General features: G+C 36.7%; 1 protein-coding gene across 10 annotated transcripts in view; it reads right to left on the bottom strand.

Annotated features, from left to right (window-relative positions):
• NRXN1 (neurexin 1) overlaps positions 1–21,701 on the bottom strand; it is a 645,099-nt gene that overhangs the window by 373,329 nt on the left and 250,069 nt on the right. For 9 of the 10 annotated variants that reach the window (XM_085218894.1, XM_085218886.1, XM_085218885.1 and 6 more), the window contains 3 exons: positions 15,820–16,203; positions 6,726–6,929; positions 4,584–4,610 (listed from right to left, as the gene is read on the bottom strand). In XM_085218894.1, the coding sequence (XP_085075020.1) occupies positions 4,584–4,610; positions 6,726–6,929; positions 15,820–16,203 (615 nt within the window). The remainder of the gene's footprint in view (positions 1–4,583; positions 4,611–6,725; positions 6,930–15,819; positions 16,204–21,701) is intronic. The other variant, XM_085218890.1, reaches the window with a different exon arrangement.

Consider the following 21,701-nt stretch of genomic DNA (forward strand, 5'->3'; position numbering starts at 1 on the left):
AACAGAAATGAAATAGCGTGAGAAAATAAAATAAAATAAAATAAAATAGAAAAAAATAAAGGACACGGAGAGTGGATAGTAACTATGTAGACAGAAGGAGGAGTGCAAACAAACTCAACAAGCGAAGGGGCAACTTCACCAGAGAGAAAGGTCTCAAAGCTCAGGAAATTTCTCTTAATTTGTAGAGGCAGACACCCAGCTAGCAGAGGAAGTTGGTACTTTCCCTGGAGTATACACATATGCTGCCAAAGTACTCACTGCTTTGTTTCCCAATGTTCTGCCATTCTTAGTCATTTCTAACAACAGACCTGCGTTTAGGCAAAAGTGAAAATTGATGGGGTTACTCTCATAGCCTACAGAAGAAAAGCTGTGTAGCAGTGAACAGGCACTGTAATTGCCCTGCAATATGTGTGCCATCACTTGAACAATCTTCCAGCATCCAATAGGAAAAAATAAAATTTACCACAATTTTTTCCCTATTGGAAAAAGAGCATCTGATCCAGAAATGAGAATCAGTCCCTTACCACTAAACAGTTAAAATTATTTACTATATCAATTAATATAAATCCTATGGCCACGCTCTGCTGACTCAGAGATATAGGTTATACATTTTTCAGAAATAACAAGCAATGCAGAAAAATCTACACAAGATGGTTATTCTTGTGAAAAATGTGCATTGTGCATAAAAAAGGGGAAGCCTCAAGAGTCACAGGTGCCCAAAAATTTTCAGGTGATACAGTTTTGGAAGCATTAGAACCAGAAAAATAGGGCATTATAGTTAAGTCAAGATAGTAGGTCTTAAGACTCAGGAGTGAAAATATGGACATGCAGCATACTTGCATTTGCTCACTAGTCATTCAAAATCTGTTATGTATGTCATGTAAATTTCACAGGATGAAATTCTGTTTCTTAGAACATACTAGGAAAAAAAATGGTTTCAGTACATCTGAATTCACTGCTCTTTTAATTGCATACTATAAAGCATAAATCATAGTGGAAACAATGCTACCCTGAAACCAGAGTCATTTATAAAGGATCAAGACCTATGAGGAGCTGTATTGAAAATGACTTCAATGGCATTTTCAGTACATAATGAAATACGTGTTGGATTTGATCTTAAAATAGCATGGGTAAAAAAGGAGAAAAGTGAGTATTGTATTAGGAGTAACAAAATTCACTTAAGATTTGAATATCTAAATAAACGTTGAATATCTAAATAAGCATTGCATTATGCAATGTTTCTCTCCCAAAGTTGAACAGAAACTACTTCTTTCTCAACAAGGAATAAATTTATGGTCTTTCAAGCATTTCTCTGTAGGTTTTTAAGGATTAGCTCATTAGTTTTGTATACGAGAGCTCTACAGTAATCAACTTTGAGTTATTTGTACAGAACACCTAATGCCAAGCAACCCTACTTGTGAAGGATTTGTGTTATTTGAACCAAAATCACTCGCCTCTGTGTTACAGATAAATGAATGTTTGAAAACAAAACTTGAAACAATAGTAAGCATATAGTAGTTTCGTACACATTTTCCTTGCGATGCTGGTCTTAACACTGACATAAATTTACATGCAGTTTAAGAGGTCTGTTTATTTCATTTGTTGAATTGACAATTTTATTTTGTAAACTTGAATGTCTGAAGAACATGCTGAAGTGATTTAAGGCTGAACAAAATCAACATTTCAGGAATGGTATTTTCTAATTGACATGTGAAGGAATTTTGAGTGTTTCTAGGTTTTATAAAGATATCATTATTTTAACGTAGCACAAAATAAAAAAGTTTGACTGTGTTATGCTATTCAGTTCCTCAAAACTGTCATGGCATGAACAGTCTCCGTAATATTTTTAAACAGATACAAGCTCAGTAGTAACTTGAGATATTATTAACATTCTGAAATTAAAAAAAAAAAAAAAAAGTCTGTATATCACACAAGGAAGACCACAAAATGCCACCTCTTCTGCAACACATGACATTAGCTAAAGGTGAAGTCATGACAAAATGTACAGCAAATTGCTACCACAACCTGAGCTCTGACCAGCCAACAGTGCTGCTCACTTGATCTGCAGTGAGTAAAAGATAGGTTTCAGGCTACACTCAACAGAGAAAAGAAGGTGCAATGCTTATTCACTACTAGTGCATATTACTGTAGGAAACTAGGCGCTTATATTCTTTCTCTTCCTTTCTGTCTCTTGGTCAAAATACTAGTTTTTTATTGATATGTTAGCTTTTCCTTCAAATTCAAACCAGAAAGCTTCATTCTGATCTTAGCTGTATGATTGCCACTGTATTTATAATAAATGGTATTTCATTCCCATCTGTGAAATTACATTAAGATTTCTAAGAAAGAGAAAAGCAAAAATCTGAAAAAAGCTTCGCTAAATGTGAGAAACAAGATTGATACACATCCACTTCCCAGTGGACTGAACCCCACAAACAGCTTGAATTACTGAATGTTTGTAGATTATAACAAAATAAGAGGCTCAAATTTCTGGACACTGTTGCATTAAAACAAATTGTGTGGTCCACTGAAGTCCAATATATTGTCTAACAAGAAAGCATCTCCTAAGGACAGCTCAGAGCAGTAATTCTTCATAATCCAAAAACTAAAGCACAGAAACTGCTTATGAAACATTACTTGTTTGTGAAAAAAACTACAGCGAATGCTGATAAGAAAGTATTGCAGTACTTACCACAACAAGTACCGAAAGCTCACAGAAATCTGTTCAGTACACAAGCAATAAATGGAGATGGAACTAACCATGAAAGTTCATTTCTAATAACAAAAAAGCTATAAAGAAACTGTAAAGAAAGGTAGTTTATGAGTATCTGATACCAAGAATACTTTGTAGAGAAGTTCTGCTGCTTTTATACGAGACCAAGATGATAACTGCTCATTCAATGCAGTAAACATATCACTGCTTTTTGTAATCCTCCAATGGGATGCTTATTACTTACTTTGTATTTTCAGGATCTCTTTTGATCTAAAATTTAGTTGAAAATGTATCCTGGAAAACATTTTAATTTATTTTCATGAAAACTCATTTTGTTCAAAAGAGGTTTAGAAATAAAAGCCAAACATCTACTAATCTATTGATTTATTGTGTTGTGTCTCTACAAGCATTTTTTTTTTTTCCCATTATCCCCTTTCAAAAGAATTCTCCGATTCTATTAAGGAATTTAAGAAACAAGAATTATTGCTTTTGCTATGGAAAAAAAATATTTAGCAGCAGCAGGTCAACTCATTAAGTCTCTGTTTAAAAAGCTGTTTGCTTTATACTTTGAATATTTCTTCTAATTGGGACTCAATCCAGAGAAAAATAATAATCCTACAACTGAAATCAACAAAATGTTGTCATAATCTTAGTGGACATTAATGGACATATTCAGCTTTGTAACTGAACAGTTTAAAGGAATTGCAACTTTTTTAAACTTTATATGACAAAACTGTCTTTATGCCTTGGTCATGCAAACATTTACTGTACTGAAAAGTCTGTCAGGATTTAAGCATGGTTCAGATTAAAAACGTGCCCCAAAAGAATTTTTCTTTTTAATCCAATTTAGTGCAACCCCTATTTTAATTTGAGGACTATAACGCTATTAGGGGAGGTTATTTTGATGACTTCCGGGAAACTATTTAACTACAAATTCTAACCGCGAAGTTTATTGTTTAGTTTTGTTTTATTTGCATAAAGCCAATCCTTGGCCTGCAAAACCTGTTGGGAAGGGAAAGAAAAAACAACCCAAAACTCAAATCTACCATACTTACTATCAATACTTTTGTTGACACCATTCAGGAATTCCATAGACTCAAAATAAAATCACAGTCCTTTTTCTCCTTTCAGAATATAGCCTCTTAATCCAAACAATATCAGAGAAGTTAAAATTTAGTCCATTCATCTGGCAATTGTTTCCCTCTGTTTCATAAACATGCATATCACAGAGAAAAAATGTTCAATTTAAAGTTTCTTACATGATTAGAGTGTAAAAAATCATCATAGAAGTGCAGTTATTCTCAGACTTAATCATGTCCTTACTGTAATATACTGTGTTCTCAAAAAGCAACGGCTTAGCAAAACCAATTGTTTCACAACAGACAGTTAATACAATTAATTGTCTAGGAAGGTTATGAAATAAAAATTCTCGTATTGTGTACAATTATGTTCTTACATTATCACCGTGGGTTGGAGGTAAAATGTCAAGAGAACTAGAGAGAGGACCAGAGGGAAAAGATACGACAGCTTATGAGAAATGTTAGAAATTTGATAAGATACTGTCAATAAAACAGCCTGGATAGGAGAAAACAGCGCTACAGGTAGACATTGTGCCATATATGTAGAATTTACTGCGTATATTTACAGCCTGTAGAATCCTCCCTTTCTTAACATTCCAATTAGAAGTTATATAGGAAGGACAAAAAATGCACACTAGAGTATATGATGACTTTTTACACATTGATAATTAATCATCACATTTCATTAATAAATTATCAAGCACTTGCAAACAGTCCACAATCATTTTCATCTAGTTTGCATATTTTATAATGGTGGAATAACATTTTAAAAAGTTTGAATAGGCACTTACTGGAATTACAGTTAATCCTGATACAGTCTAGATGGGGAAGAATAGATGAAAAATGAAAATTTATCCTTCAAGGTAATAGCTGCAGACATCCAATAAAATCACAGTCCACCCTTCCGGGGACAGACACATGCAAAAATGGCCACTCCATATCATCAGTCTTTACATACTGTTATAACCCAGATATACTGCGATAAATCTTTATAAATAGAAACGACAAATAGGGTAAAAATGGCCAATTTCAAACAAAGCTACATGGTGACAAATCTAAGTGAAAAATTCAGATTAAATGTCAAAGATGCTTAATTGAGGCAGGCTGCAACCTTTTCCCCATCTGTGAAAGAACAGGTAATTTCTCTCAGTGCAATTAGAAAGTGCTCCGTCACAATGGGTCATAGAGCAAGCCGAGCCTCAGTCAGACACCTTGGACTGCTCTTGTATAGTATACCTCAAAGGCTGATCTACAACTGAATAGCAAACTGAAAAGCCAATTTCCCAGGCTTACAAACAGGGCTTTGCACTTTTTTTTTTTTTTTTTAAGTATTGAATTAGTAAATGGCAAGTGACTGCGTTTAAAGCTACATTAAGGAGAGAATGATCACATCTGTAAAGTGATAATTGGAGAGCACTATTTTCAAACTATTTCTTTAAAAAATAATAATAATAATACAAAAGTAGAAAAAAGGGTGAGATGGTGGGAAGGGCAAGAAGAAATTATATTATTAATGCATGGATTTCTTCAATTATTTAAGCAGGCAAAAATTGAAAGAAGTGGGTTGTTTTGTATATAAAGAAAATGACCTAACCTGTACTGTGCTGGCTGCTTTTATTATCGCATTAAAAAAATAAACATCTACACCACCCTACTTAGTTCGTACATCTACTCCCACTTTATACCTTTGAGGAACAGATACACCATTAAACCTAGATTTTGTTGCCATATAGCTGAGTTTGCCATGTGTCGTCAACCGCATCAGAAAAGTGGTCGCAAACAGCCAAGGAGCAACCGCCGCACACCCCCTACTACAGAAGCCACCGCTGCCGCTCTGCTCGCCGCAGGAGCTCGGCGCGACACTAGGGGGCGCTGTGGGAGAGGAGGACACGGGGACACCGCGCTGCCAGAGCAGGGCGTCGGGACAGCGCGCAGCCGGCGGGATTGGCTTGTGGAGCCGAAGGGAAGGTGGGGTTTTGCACGCTTTCTGGGAATCATCTTATCTAGGGTTACTTAATAACGGGGTTATAGCTACGCTTCTCTTTAAAAAGATCACTCCATAGAACGTGTCTGACTTCACTGAACGTGCATCTTCCTAAGTGTGCTCCTTCGGATCCTGACTTGCACTTGTAAGTGCAGCAAAAGCACTCTGATTTCATTATTATTCATATTATTACTAATTAACTAGAGGAAGTGATAACCTAACATTTTTCCCATATTTCAACCACAAAACTTTTTTGTTTGTTTGTTTGTTTTTCTTCTGTAAAAGGGTTTGTGCCTCTTGTGTTCACATGGCTGTTTGCTGAGGGCCGCAGTCTTTGGGCATTGAAGGGTTGTGTTATTGTTCGATACTACAGAAATACCACCACGGAATTGTTTAAAAAAGAGAAGATGGGTTTGCTATAGATTGGATGGCTAAAAAAAGGAGACCAAGCAATCCATCAGTGGAAAACATACTTAAATGAAACATTTTCCTTGTTAAAACTAGATATTCTTTGGTACATATGTATGTTGTATATTAGCTGGTGGACATAAAACTGACCTACATACATGTTGTTTCTGCTTATCTGTTTAAATAGTGGAACTGATACCGTGGAGAAGTTGAGGAGGGAGACCAATCTTCCACAATGAAGAAAAGCACTTCAGCCTAAGAGAACCACTGATGAACTAGTCTTCTCTTTTTAGAACACACAATAGTACAAAAATATTGTGATGGAGTGTGTTAAGACTATATAAAGAACACAAAAATGCAAAAAAAAAAAAAAAAAAGACAAGTATTTGTATGTGTGTGCATATGCAAATGTTGCACTGACATGTGTTTATACATTGCTTCAGTTTACTTTTAATGTTAAAACAGGCTGTTTCGTAAATGTTTGCAAGCAAAAAGAAAAATGTAAAGAAAATGCTAACTTCTTGGAGGAAGAGTTTGTTACCTAGGTTGACCGTTAGTTTTACTCGTCCCGCATCCAACTCCAACCGGAGGGTATCAGCAGACTCCCTGGAAGTTGTTGCCATTAAAATGCCATAAGCTCGCTGAGACCTGAACCGTAAAGAAACATCTTCTGCCTCTGTGTGCATCACAACAGGGAGCTGTATTTTCATAAACATACTTCCATCATAGCTTAATATTGTTGCCTCTGAAAACATAAGATAGAAAATCAGTTATTAAAGAAGTTAATGTGCTATTTGTTGATATTGCCCAAACAGAAGATGGTAAATGTATATCCACTCAGCACGACATGGAAAAATTACATATTAAAATTATTACTGAGAAGCATAAACAACAACAGTAAAAAACTCAATATGTTTCTTTATGAGGGATATTTTGGTGCTTCTAACAGAAACACAATTGCTCTTTTAACAAACAGGTGGGTAAAATCACCTGTAAATAAATGCTTGCCAGACTGGGCCCATACTATGCGATATACATCAAAGCCTGTAAAAACTAGCCAGGTAAACAGCTTCTTAAAAGGTCATGTCTGTCTGTCATCCCCTGAGATAAGTGCTTCTGTGTGTAAACCTATTGAGATTGCTATAACCAGTCGTGATTATCATCCAGTCAGCAAAATGAAGCCTTAAAGAATTAGGATGGAGGAGGTGACCATCATACATGGCTTGCTTGAGAGCAGACTGCTTCACAATCATGATGGCTGAGGTCTGAGAGACTCAAAAACGTGTGTACAGACATGGCGACAGCCTCAACCTGAGAAGCGAGACTGGACTTGGCATATTGAGGGTAGGATTTAAAAACCCCTGAGACAAGCAAGTAACTGTCAGCTTCAGACATTGCAGAAAGTGCTCCCAGCGAGTGTTGCAGGCACAGCAATGCAGTCATGGCCTGTTAGACCCCCGAGCAACCAGCCACAAGTCATCTTCTCCCAGCCCCCGTGCTGGTAGCAAGAATGGGAGCAGAGATGACACTGCTGCTCACAGGGAGCATGGCAGTTCCTAGAAAGCAAAGTCCAAAACATCTTCTGAAACATAAAGCAGGATGATCAAGTGCTGCGGCCTGTCCACCAACAGAGCCTTTGAAATTGGCTGTCAGGGTCTCAGATGGAGATGTGCTACGGTGGAAGTGGCAGCAATCTGCAACTTTCCTTGCTCAAAGCCAGTCAGTGGCCACTGCCAGTGTTTCAGCAGGCCCAGAAGTACCATACAGCAACAGCCATTCTATATGACCAAAACCAGTACCCGAATAACACAATACAGTTATCTGAATGCAAGCTGTCTTATGCATATCTGATTGCTTGCCTACCACTACTTTGCTAGAGACCTTTTAGCTGCCTCCATCTGTCTCCTACATTCTTTAACACACCCCAAAACTCTTAGGTTAGAAACTGGTGAAGTGCCAGATGATGAGGACTACACAGGATCTCTAGTCTTGGTTTGAAAAAGGTGCAATCCTCAGGGCATATCAATCCACTGAAGGAGAAAAGAAAAAATGGAGCAGGCATCAGACAAAATCTCAAGGAAGCCACAGTAAGGGTAAACTTCAGCACTTATTTACTCAATTGACCAAATAAAGAAGAAAAGGGAAAAAAATGATATAATTACAAATCTATGAATGTTAACAAGCACTGAGTACATTTTTCTTGTACAAATACCAGACTGGAAAATTCAGTGTAGTGTACCATTTCCCTCTTGCAGTTCTTTCCAATCCAAGCCATGAAGTTAATGTTCTGTACCAACAGTTGCAGGTATGCAGGTATGATACAACCACCTACAGCTCCAGGTGTGCAGATTCTAATTTTCACTGCCAAGTCTGCCATAAGATCTTGGACAAATAATTTAGCTTCCCTGTACTTTAACTTCTTCACTCAGGAAAATTGAGATACTTATCTACAACAAAGGTGTATTGTGCTTCTATACAAAAATAATAGCTCAGATACTACTGTTTATTATGTTTAATCAATATAATAATTAACATAAGAATTATTTTCCTTTATGTCAGTACTTAAGACACTATAGTTTGTCAAAACAGTTTATATCACGTGTCTTGTTTGCTCTAAGAGTTCCAGCCAATATGGTCCATGAAGGATAAATACTTCCAACTATAACTGTGTAAGCAAACTGGAAGCAAAAATGATGGGTGTTATGTTCACTAATAGTTCCAGGCTTACACACTACAAGTTTTGTAGGCTTAAGGGGAAAATAAAAATAAAATAAAACAAAACAAAACAAAATAAAAGAGTTACTGTTAGTGAAAATCATTAGACTGAACAAAATTAGCATACATTTTTAGGTTTGACCATTTCTAACCATATGTTCTCTATGTCCTAAATATATATTTTTTTTTTCTGTGAAGGACATGAAATACTTATTTCTGACCAGTCTGATCAAAGACTTCAAGTCAGAAAGTTTTCACAGGGGAAGGTCCTTTGTTTTTTGTTGTTGGTTTTTGTGCTTTTTTTTTTTTTTTTTAATGCTTTGGGAGCAGTGGGGGGTAGGACAGCTTACAATTATTTCCTGTATCTTGATTATAAGTCTGTGCACAAAAGACTCACCAGATCTTTATAAAAAGTAAACATTATTTAGACAATTAAAGAAGTCCAGCATAAAAAAAAAAAGAAAGTTGTTACAAGATAACATGAGGAGAAAAAAAAAATACTTTACATTGCCTACTAAAATAAAGGCCGTTGGTACTACTCCTGTTTTTCATAATCTGAGCAAAATCAGATTAAATGTTGCAGGTTGAACACCATTCAAAAACACTAGAGACCTTTGCTGTTATATTATTTTCTGATAATAGAAAAGAAAGTTGTCAGAATCAGCTACTACACACTGTTTGCTGCTTTTCCTATAATTATTTAATCTTCTAGAGAATGACACAAAAAGGGAAGAAGAAACTGTGTTAATTTAATCAGAGATGACCTGTGAGCGTTCAAAATCATGGAGAACAGACATGATATGATTAGATACTCAATCCTCCTAAACCTTACTGTGCCAGCTATTTTGGAAACAGATGTTCCAAGAACAAACCAAGGAGACTGAACACAAGATCAAATGACTTAGAACCTCGGGGGCAACCAGGAAACCCCTTCGTATCAACCAGCTGCTTTCAGAATGGGGAGCTCTAAGTTACAGGCTTTCTAAAACATAAAGTTATCACAGCAAAACCCACAAAACTGTTAGGAAGCTGGAATTTCATAAAGATTTAGAACTGCCCTGAGGTCCATAACTTAAGATCAGTGATACTATGTATCTGTAAAATAGAAAAAAATAATAACGTTTAGTTCACTTACTTTGCTTCAGATTTTTTTGCTAAGATTGACCCTCGGGAATCCCAGACCCTGGAGATAAGAGAGAGCCTAGTGAAAGAAAGACTTGCCCTTGGTCGAGGAGGATCTGGTCAGAGATTGCCTAGGAAAACTCAATGCACACAAATCTTAGACTCCATGGAACGCACACACGGATGCTGAGGAAGATGGCAGAAGATAGGTCATGGAGAACAGAGAGGTGCCTGAGGACTGGACTATAGCTAACATTACTCCAGTCTTCCAAAAGAGCAAGAAGGAGGACCCAGGAAACTACAGGTCAGTCAGCCTCACTTCTGTCCCTAGAAAGGTGATCAAGCTAAGGGAGCAGCTTATTCTGGATATTATCACTGAGTAAGTGGAAGAAAAGAAATCAATATGGATTCACCAAAGGGAAATCATGCTTGACCAATCTGGTAGCCTCCTGTGCTATCGTGACCAGTTGGTAGATGAGAAGAGACTTGTACCTTGACTTCAGCAAGGTGTTTGACACTGCCTCCCATAACATCCTCATAGGTAAGCTTAGCATCTGTGGGATAGATGAGAGAAGAGTGAGGGGAATTAAGAAGTGGCTGCCTGGCGGAGCTCAGAGGGTAGTGATCACTGGCACATAGTCTAGATGGAAGTCTGTAGCTAGTTATGTTTCATAGGAGTTGGTAATGGGTCTGGTCTTCTTCAACGACTTCAGCAATCTGGATGAAGGGATAGAATGCACCTTTAGCAAGTTTTCTGATGACTCAAAGCTGGGAGAAGCGGGTGACATACCAGAGGGCTGTGCTGCCATTCACTGAGCAGGTTGAGAGTGGTGATCCTCCCACTCTGTCCTGGTTAGAGCACATCTGGAATACAATGTCTGGTTCTGGGCTTCCTAGTTCAAGAAAGACAGGGAACTTCTAGAGAGAGCCCAGCAGAGAGCAACAAAGATGACTGGGGGCCTGGAGCATCTCCCTTATAACAAAAAGCTGAGAGACCTGGGAGTGTTCAGCCTGTAGAAGAGACTTGACTGAGAGGGGATCTTATCAGTGCTTATAAATACCTAGTGGGTGGGAGTCAAGTGGGTGTCACAAGGCTGTTTTCAGTGGTGCCAAGCAACAGAACAAGGGGCAATGGCAAGAACTGGAATACAGGAAGTTCCATATGAACATGAGGGAAAAACTTCTGAGAGCTAAAGAGCACTGGAACAGGTTGCCCAGTGGGGTTGTAGAACCTCCTTCTCTGGAGATATTTAAAACCCACCTGGACACTTTCTTGTACAACCTTCTAGGCAACTGCTTTAGGAGAGGAGTTGCAATAAATGATCTCCAGAGGTCCCTTACAACCCCTATGAACTAGTAGTAAATATAAGAGATATTTGATAGCACAGTGAGTTTCCTCTTCCCTTACTGCTGTTTTCTAATTCATTGAGGCCAAGCCTTGATAGCATGTACTATCTTAATGCTTCCCAGACAGGTTTGGTTTGTTTTTTGGATAGTGAGAAAAAATAGTTTTAATATAAAACAAAATATGCTTGTTTTGAATCTCCTCTTATAACGAGAACTTTTGTTTTAGTTAACACAACTGTTTCCATCCTGCAGTACTGCAGAATGGATAGTTAATTTGCAAGGTCTGTTCAATAAGATGATGATGATCTGAATGCGAGGCAGCAAGTGTTACACACAAGCTATGCAAACCTCATGGGAACATTTCATCTACAAATTTGTATTCATTTTTGCCTAACTTGCTTTGGACAGACCAATTCCTATAGCATTGTGCACCTCATCTTTAAACTCTACACTGCAAGGTCACCTCATGTAAAGATTGACAGTCTTTTTCTCTCTTGTTTAGCTTCATCTAGTTATTAAAAACTAACAGAGCAGAATTCTAGCTCAGAATGTGCTATGAGCTGTTTTATCTGTTGAAAGAGTCAGAGCCTCAACACCAAGGAATAGTAATTTTACTATCATGTCAGTATTGGAAGCATGACATTAAAAAGAAAAATATTAAAAAAACCTTATTGAACTTTATCAACAGTAAATTTACTGCCCAGTTTCTGAATCTAACATGATTCACAGACCGATAAAAAAATATTTTATGCATTCTTTCTTCAATATATTTATAAACCTGATATTAGAAACCTTTCCTACTTCTGTGCTAAAAAAAAAAAAAAAAAAAAAAAAAAAAAAGAGAAAGATTCTCCTCTCCCTTTTTTCCTTCAGTTTGCTTCTGATTAAAATCTCCAGGGCTGGATTCTCTTCTTGGCTATGTAGATAATATCTACATCAGTGTCATGCCAATCACCAAGGATGCACCAGCATCCTCTTGAGAGGAGATTCAGGATCCTCATTTTCCACTTGAGATCACTGAAATCACTAAAGAGACTGAGACATCCACTTTTAAGGAAATTTTCCCACCCTCAGAAATGCTCAGAAATATTTATTGAAGTCCTGAAGTCCTAAGACAGAACAATTAACTTTTTCCCACTTTCTCAGATTCAAAGTGTCTGAAAATGCAAAGACTGTTTTGTAGCCCACACAGCCATTTTCAAAGCATCTCCTTGGTGTGGGCTGTCAAATCACACACAAACTTTGCCTCAAGGTGATAGAAGTCATAGTCCAGAGCCACACCAGAAAGTTTGTGAACAATCTGGAACTAATCAACTATTCAGCTGTTTTCTCTGACCCTCTTTAATTTACCGGTAAAGTTACAGCAACAAAATCCTGTCCTGAAAACATAGATATAATTTCAATCCAGTACATTCTATAAGCATATTCAAATATATCAATGACTACTGATGCAAACTTTTTTTGTTTCCCTTTTTTTTTTTTTTTTAATTATTATTTTATTTACTTGCATACTCAACCTTCAGCTAACTACTGTTCGTATGTTATCTATCACAGCTACTTCAGTCCATCTGGGCTTGAGCCTTAGAAAAAGCAACAAGGAGAATCTTTCCATCTATCTGACAGAAACAACACTTGATATACTGTTAATTCCTCAATAATCCATAAACAAAAGGGGAAATGATTCATCCCAATTCCGACAGTGGTATTATTTCAGGCTGAAGTCCTAAGCTACACAGTAAAGGTGCTAGATGTTAAACATACAGGACTAGAGTTAATCTGTATTAGAGATAGAACCACTATAATGACATTTTGAAGACAACAAATGATTCTTCATAAAAACCTATCATCATATCATCTTTTTTTTCTTTTTTTTTTTAATTTAAAACATCCATAGATAGTGCAAAGCAATGAAAGAGATTTATTTAATTAATATGCATGGCATATATATATTTAATGTGTATGCAGGTATTCTGTACATGCACACAGACACTAATTTAAATATATTTTCTCCTCAGAATTGTCTCCTCAGTTGGGTAAATATCTGAAGACGTACCTTTTCCCTAACACCGATGAATTTACTCTTGCACACCATTCCTAGCTGTCCTGTCTAAAAGTACACACTTATAAAAGGCAGTCACATATTGTAATCCACAATGGAAATAAGATAAGAAGCTAAATTATATTGCTCTGACAGCTGTCCATCCATCTGTCATAGTTTCCATAATCTATCAAGGCCAATCTACAGATTATGTGCATGTTTAAGTTTACTACAAATCTCACATAACATCAAGAATAACTTGTAACAGGATATTACAATATATATATGCAGGGATACAAAAATGTTCATTTTATGTATGCAGAAATTAGACTTGAACTTTAAGGTTTGCACACCAAAATAATTTCAGATGTTGCATTATACAGGATACATTCACATACAGATGTTAATACTCGCACTTTGGGTGAAATAGTATAAAAAAATAAATGGCTATATACTAAATGGTTAGTTACATCAGATTACTGCAGATATATTAATCATGTAACCTATAGTATCCCAGTTTTTAATCTCTAATACTTTATTCTAACAATTGCCTTTCATGTAGAACTGTATTGTTGAAATAAACATGTTCCTATTTGGCTTAAATTAGTTTGAACAATCATCACTGTGTTATTTACATCACAAATACAATAGTTTATCAGTTATTGCACATGGGTAGCAGTTATAATAACTTTGTGTGGTAGGATGCCAGCACATCGCTTTCACAATCCCAAAAGCTGTAATCGCATTAGCGCATAACCATTTGGGATACAAATATTTCTGGAATGAGATCTCCTTTCAGTGTGGTTTCCTCTGGAAGCCCAAGAAGAGTAGGAAATGATCACATATTGTCTGAACTGCCACACAAGATTTCTTTTGGACAAGAACCAAGCACTATTGCAGAGAAGCCACTTATACCGTTCTAATATCATCATTCCCACCAGGGGAATGTGCTGGGAAATCAAGCTTTATCTTGGAAGATGTCTGAAAATAAAATATGGGAAATAAAAGAGACTAAAATTTTTTTACATAAAAAAATCTTACATTAAAATTTTACGTTACCACCTGTCAAATATAGTTACAGGAAATTGCTACAAAGTCCTTTGCAAATCTGCTTTTTTGTTGCTCTTGTTTGTTTCTTTTTTTTTAAAAATGCATCCTAGCTCTCCAGTTGAAAAGATTCAAGCCCTATTTTTACTTCTGCCATATGTAATAACAGAATTTTGCCACAGGGTGGTACACCAGACATGTTTAACTGAAGGCTTTTGTAATCCATCAGACAGCTCGGTTATGCCCTCTGCCAGCTTTACTCCACCAGTAAAGCAACAATCTGGAGATATCAAAATCACTGGCCAAGAGCCAAGGTCTTATATATTCGAAAAACAAGAAAAAGACAACACTGAGAACCTACTTGCAAATGCTAATAATGTGATGGTATTAATTCTGTGTAAATGCATGCATGTATTTGCATTTAACTTGAACATCAGGTTTTTATTTTAAAATGATGCAGTTTTGATTCTCATCTTATTACTAGAAGGGGATAACAATTTGTCAGTCAATAATCTTGAAATTTAGATTTGAGGTGGAAGAAAAGCTATGCAAGTTGTAGCATAAGACTTTATAAAAATAAGACTTCTGTCATTCAAATATTTCTTATTCCAACTGGAATACAAATAAACACAAAAATATTAATTATACATTTCTATTCTTCTACTTGCATTAAAATCTTTTATTAGCACACTCTGTATCCTTAATTACAGATTTTTTTCCTATAAGCTATCAAACCTCAGATTCTGCCTTCCTTTCCATTATCTGCCCTTCCAGTTAAATAAATGAGGTCTATCAATTTTACATTTACCTTTTCTACAAAATTAAGCGAATTAAGAAGAGTAGAAACAGTTTCCTGGGGAACTAGGAACTTCAGAAAAATGTCAAGTAAGAAATATAGATTTCTATATAGATTATTTTGCTTTGATTCATGGCTGAAGTTCTGGTTATGAAGTTAAGAGATACTGTGGAATTTAAAAATAAATTTAATTACACTGTGGTATTGACATAAAGGGGCAGATAACGAGACCTCAGTTTGGAACAGAAATGTGTATTGCAATAATAATTGAAATTACTTTTGCAAAACTTTTCATAACTCATCAATGCAAAATGAAAAAAAAAAAAGGAGAGAAATTTCCAAGAAACATTTAGCAGCTACCGACTCTCTGTCAAGGTCAACCAGTACCTATGCAACGTAAAGTCACTTAAGGTCTCTCCTAGAGTGTTACTTCTTCCACTCTAGAGCAGGGTTCTGTCTCCATCAAATGAAATCAAAGAGACTTCTGCCTCATAAGAATCAGCGATGATTTACCGTTTTAATAATTGGATATGCATTAAAGTAGAAACACAGTCATCTCAAGAAACTTACCTCTTTCACAAGATCTGCCAAGGTACCCTGTGCCAGAGCAATCACAAACGTATCTGTTCCATCCATCCCTGCATACACCATTGTTTTTACAGGGATTGCTAAGGCATGGTTTTGCAGTTTCTCTTGAGCATGAGGGTTTTACTCCAGCTGTACTTTGAATTTCAGCCATCTGTCGAATATCTTTGCTCTGACCATCAATAAATAAATCTCTAATGCAGCCGACATATCCATAATTGAGAAGTGCTGTCCACACCTCTGTTGGGAAGACCAGGCCTGCTTTATTTTCTGGTAAGCCTCCAAGATACAAGTCATCATCCAAGTCAAGTATTTCACTTTCCCCTGGTGCAGTATACGGTGTACGTAACGTGTTCACAGATATGGTCCCTGCAAAGAAATGAAAACAAAATGTAAGATTTTCGAGACATTTGAAGACTTTGGTACTGTTGTTTATCTCATTAATCTAAGCGTTGCATTAAATCCTGGCAAATATCTATAAATGTATATAGGTATATATAAGTTTTCTATATAGTTACAAAATAATAGATACATATTTATAGCATTCCTGCATGCTCATGTCAGATAAAGTCAAAAGCTCCTTACCAATCTTGTGGGGGCAGGAGGAATGCATTTCAGACTTAATTGCAGATATACCCTGGCTCGTGCAACGAAAAACTCTTCACTGCCTCCCAGGTGATTCAGAGCATTGAGGTTGAGGTTTCATTGATAGGTTGCAACCTGAGAGGCACATCTGCCTTTGGTTTGAATCCAAAGACACAGCATTTTTAAAGCAGACTTTGAGAAAGACTTTTTATTTTTTTCTCCATTAAGTGCAGGAGAAAAATACTCGTCAGCTGCCAGGCAGGCAATCATTAAGAAGATAGTGATGTGCTCCTAGAGGGAAAAATCAATGCCTCTGACACTTACCTCAAAATGCGTGCATGTACAAAGAGAGGGAGAGAGGAAGTATATAGAATCTGAGGAAATCAGAAATATCTTTCCTGTTTTAGTTAAAAAATAAATAAAGGCTAAAATAAAATTCCATTTCTACAAAGTGTCTGAACAAAGACAGCAGAGATTTTCTTAAATGTGTAAGATGAAAAAAACAGATAATCAACTGTAAAGATCCTCTGTAAAGAAGCTGTATTTTCAAAAATAATAAGGGTATCAACTTTTTCAACTGGAATAGGCAGAAACCGCAGTTTAGTGCTTGGAATCAGAGAGCACACTTACGCCAACCACGTCTTATTTACTAAGCAAAATCAGTTGAAAAAGGAATGCTGGTGCAGATCCTCACATAAGTACCTCCTCACAATTCTATAACAGCGCAGAAACAAACAAAATATAAACCAAAACACTATGTACACTATCAAGTGAATACAATGGACCAGTCACAGCAAGTAAGTCTTATCCACTGGACACACTTTTAAATATGTTAATGATAAGACACTTAAGAATCACATTTCCCACAAAGTATCGATCATACGTACATATATAAAAATTACAGTCAATCCTTTCCACAGTTAATAGTATAGAGATTTCAGAAGATAACAGTGATTATCAAATATGCCTTCACTGTGTAAGGCATGGTGCATGAAAATAGTAAAATTGGAATTTGAAGAGCATAAATCCTAAAATGAGAGTTTTAAGCAAACAGAGAGGTCTAACAAGATGACAGCTCTCTAACATAGATACAGTTTTAAAATCTGGCTTCTTTTCCTGCAATGGAGTCCTGTGGGAGCTATATATTTTGCTTCTTTTGTTGGTTTGACAGTTTGCCTTCAAGAGTAAGGACAGAATGAATACCTAAACAGTTTGGACATTTAGTTAAACCTCTTGGGGCAGAACTCTCATGAGGCCTGACTCCCACATGAGGCTTGTGATGTATAGATTTTAGAAAGGCTAGATACTGCTACTGCTGCAATCTCCCTAGCATCCAAAGGGACTGAAAAAGAGAAAACAAACATTTGCACATCTTCTTGCATTTTTATATGCATGTTTGAAGAATGTTTGAGTATACTCTCAGTTTTCCCTTTTAATGCACTGTCATAATCACAAAGTGAAATTTCAGCCTTAGCTGTAAAAATCAAGCTTGTTGAACCAGGGTTCTGTGTTTTTTTTACTCTCACTAGACCTCCAATTTTTAAAATCTGTAGGACAACTGTGTTATGTTAAATACTTTTAGTGCAGCTCAGATTCTAAAAGCAGAACTTGGCATGCCTATAGAACAGACCATTTCTCCCTTAAAAAAGTTAAAGATGCTCACAATATTTCTCACTGCTACTGCTCCTTACTTTCATCTGTTTCTGCTCAGGCAAATTTAGGACCAAGTACTTTAAATCTATGTTCACACATCATTTGAATCCACACAAATTCAGTGAGCTGCAGAACTCCAAAGATGTACAACCTGCAGCAACAAGCTCATCCAATTGCATAGTGCTGCTTTCTATTAGGTGACTACACCTAGAGTTTTCAAGCTATCCATGATGCTAGAAGATACCTTGGGCTCCACTGCTATAAAAAATAAACTTAATCTTGATGCATTCCAATGAACAGTAAGAGAAAAGCAAATCTCAGACAGTGTAGCTGAGGTTCAAAATGTGATGTGAACAATAAACGTTCCTACAAAAAAGATTCCTAAAATGTAGGCTACTGCTGTACCCTGGTGACTGTAAATTACAGTGAAGCAGAAAAACTTTGTTGTGTATCTTATAAGGATTACCCTAGAGAAAGCTCATGTTGTATTTTGAATAGATAGCAACAACTTACAAAAGAAATAAACCTCTCCTCTCCTGAAGAAATAATATCACATAGTCTTGGGAGAAGACTTCAAAATCAGTGTAAACAAGGCATCTACACATGACTATGAGTAAACAATAAATTAAGAAATAAATCTTCTGGAGACCTTTTTTTGTGTTCCGGAAGGCCTCAGAATACATGTTACCTGGTTGGACTATCTCAAATTTACTGCTGGACATTTCAACAACAGCTGATCTACTGCAAAAGTGACTTGTTGAGACAACTGTGAGTTACTTTTATTTCCTTGAATCCTTTTTGTTAAGAGCTACACTAAGTCAAGAAGCACCTGCAGCTGACTCAAAACTTATCTAACTTGCTCTGCCTCAGCTGTTACACAGGAGCTTGACCAAAATATCATATAGCACACTGACTAAATCAAAAACTATAGCTACAACACAAATAGGCTTTAATCTACAATACAAATAGGCTTTAATCTAGCTAACAGCAAGAAACTCATACCTGAACACCAGGAGTTTCACACTACCAGTTAACTAGCACCCTGGTTTCTAGCTGAACTTCTGAACAACATGAGCAGGCAGCCATACAACCATCACTGCTGTTGGTATCCAACAGCACATTTTATAGATAATATTGATAGGGAATACGAATTTTATCCACTAGTTGGTTTGTAAAAATGAGTGGAAAAAAAAGACGCATTAAGAAGAATGGAAAAATACTTCCAAATACATCAAAAGTTATACGTGTTTTATTGTGTGTTTATTGTTGTTATTCTTGGGTTGTGTTGTTTTCTTTTTAATATCCTGAACTAAGATGCAAAAATCAAGTTCATAATGCTTCAGCATATACAAAATAAGTGGAGGATCTTTAAACTCTTTTGAATCCACAGTACATCCAGAACTGTGACACTGTGGCAGAGTAGCTTAATTGTTTTTTTTTGTTTGTTTGTTTGTTTTTTTTAAAGACTGACATCTCTCTTCATAGAACTTTTCCAAATTCTACCAAAATCCATCTCAGTGTGGACTATACAACAACAGTGAATGATTCCACAGAATCCTGAGATAAGAAGACACACACACATATACCCTTTGCTGCATTTCAGTCCAAGTTTCTCTGGGGAAAATACAGAGATGAATAACATTTGCACAGTCAAATCACCATTGTACAGAAATCCATATAGATGTTTCCACTTATAATTGTGAAATGACCTCACTTTTCAGAAAAGCAGGAAGAGAGGAAGTTAATGGAATAGACAAAGGCCTTATGGTGCTAACACAGCAGCAGGGTAATAACTTGTCCTGTAAAGATAATTCAATGTCAATCCATCTCTCACCTGAATTGTTAAGTTGTAGAAGAGAGATAGGAATGGGGCATATATAGTTTTACAGAATAACTTAAAACAATAGAATATGAGGAAGAGCCTCTCCATGGAAAGAGAAAACTATAACCTTAAATTATAATATCTCTATATTAAGAGCTATCATTTTTGTTACATATTTGCATAGCACCTAGCATAATGGCACTCATAACCAGTAGTGATACTGTACTATTTATTTAAAAGGAACAACAACAAGGTAAAAATTTATGCCAGGAAATAGGCAGTCTCTGTGCAAAGATATTTTTGTTGTTGTTGTTGTTGTTGTTGTTTGTTTTTTAATGCTCAAAGTAGGAAATAATATTTCTGCCAGAAAGGCAAAGAAAAAAAGCTAATAGCATTTGAGTTGAACTGGGCTCCCCAGTACAAAAAAGACAGGGATCTCTTGGAAAGAGTCCAGCGGAGGGCCACAAAGATGGTGAAGGGCCTGGAGCATCTCCCTATGAAGAAAGGCTAAGTGAACTGGGTCTGTTCAGCCTTGAGAAAAGACGACTGAGAGGGGACCTGATCCAGGTTTATAAATATCTGAGGTGTGGCGGCCATAGCGGTGAGGCCAGTCTCTTTTCAGTGGTACGTGGAGACAGGACGAGGGGAAACGGACATAAGCTGCAGCACAGGAAGTTTCGCACGAATGTGCGTAAGAACTTCTTCACGGTGAGGGTGACGGAGCACTGGAACAGGCTGCCCAGGGAGGTTGTGGAGTCTCCTTCTCTGGAGATACTCAAGTCTCGCCTGGACGCCTACCTGTGCGACCTGGTGTAGGGAACCTGCTTTGGCAGGGGGGTTGGTCTCGATGATCTCTAGAGGTCCCTTCCAACCCCTACAATTCTGTGATTCTGTGAGTTGCTTGAAAGAAGGAAAAAGGGGAAGATTCGGTGAAGACAACAAAGTGTGGGGTGTTATTTAGTCTCCAAATTCATGAAATAATGGACTCTGAAGCCAGGTATAATGCCCTATTCTCTAGAAGTTGTAGATAAATTAACGGCCCTAACAGTGACCTACAGCTGAAACAATTCTACAATACTTCACCTAAGAGCAAAACACAATTCAAACATTTAGAATAATCTTTAAATATTGCGCGCACACACACATCTAAAAAAAATTAACAAGATTATGATTTCCAGCAAGAACTGCTCACTTACAAAGAGTAACTGATTAATGGGCAGTTCTTCAAAAAAAAAAAAAATCAATAACACAAGGAAGTAACAACGTAAAAGTGAGCAAACTTGAAAGTATATTGGGAGGTATAATGAGGGCTATCTTGCCACTCTGATCATGAGTCAGGTTTACCTAGAACTCTGAGTATGATGCAGATCAGCTGAGAAGACTGCAGAAGATGGCAATGAAAATGGTCAAAGGCTGCAGAATGTGATACATAGGGACAGTGAGTGGATGTGGTCTCTTAATCTCTAAAGGAAACTGAAGACTAGCATAACAACAGCATCAAACCATAAAAAGTAGATCTACACCACACACACACACACACACACACAAAAAAAAAGATTGTGTTACGCCTGCTGTGAACAAGGAAATTACCAACAATTTGTGTTTTTTTAATATGTAGAAAGATCCATCTTGGATGGAATGGGAAGGTTGTACAGTGTTCACTGATTGAGATAACAATTATCTCCAAGACTGACACAGTTCCATTATCACTGTGGTAGCTGAGGGGGTGAAACAAGAGACCTCTCAATGGATCACTGCCTTTTTTTTTTTTTTTTTTTTTTTTTTTTTTTTTTTTACTATGAGCTTA

This window comes from Meleagris gallopavo, chromosome 2 (genome assembly GCF_905368555.1).
Source record: "Meleagris gallopavo chromosome 2, MGAL_WU_HG_1.1, whole genome shotgun sequence".
Lineage (NCBI taxonomy): Eukaryota > Metazoa > Chordata > Aves > Galliformes > Phasianidae > Meleagris > Meleagris gallopavo.